This window comes from Asparagus officinalis, unplaced genomic scaffold (assembly GCF_001876935.1).
Source record: "Asparagus officinalis unplaced genomic scaffold, Aspof.V1 AsparagusV1_Un523, whole genome shotgun sequence".
Classification (NCBI taxonomy): Eukaryota; Viridiplantae; Streptophyta; class Magnoliopsida; order Asparagales; family Asparagaceae; genus Asparagus; species Asparagus officinalis.
The window spans coordinates 99875-100211 of NW_017972787.1; the positions used below are offsets into that span (position 1 = coordinate 99875).

The 337-nt window shown below is 47.2% G+C and overlaps 1 protein-coding gene across 1 annotated transcript in view; it reads left to right on the forward strand.

The window, feature by feature from the left end:
- The first annotated feature begins 146 nt into the window (after positions 1-146).
- Positions 147-337, forward strand: part of LOC109827899 (RNA polymerase sigma factor sigE, chloroplastic/mitochondrial-like) — a 6606-nt gene continuing 6415 nt past the window's right edge. Inside the window, 1 exon segment of the mRNA XM_020394924.1 lies at positions 147-337. Coding sequence (XP_020250513.1) covers positions 276-337 — 62 coding nt within the window. The 5' untranslated portion in view covers positions 147-275.

Genomic DNA, 337 nt, shown 5'->3' on the forward strand with positions numbered 1-337 from the left:
CCACAATCTCAAAATATATCTCGCCACCAATCCATCCCCTGTTCCCCTTCTCTCCACGCCCTATCCCATACGACCGTCCGATCAGATTCAGCTGATGTGGATCTCGTGGCACTCACACCCCTATATAATAATTCCCACAATTAAAAAACCACAAAAAAAAAAAAAGGAATTTATACAGGAAAACTCCTCTTTCTCTGCGACTGCGATCTAAGGTTTGATCCCGAATTTGCTTTGAGAATCGTGCTGCGGATTCCAGGTTCGGTTCAAATTGGGGCATGGGAGTTGTGACCGTATCGAGCTCCGCCTCTCGCTCTGCAACTACATCGCCATTGGGCCT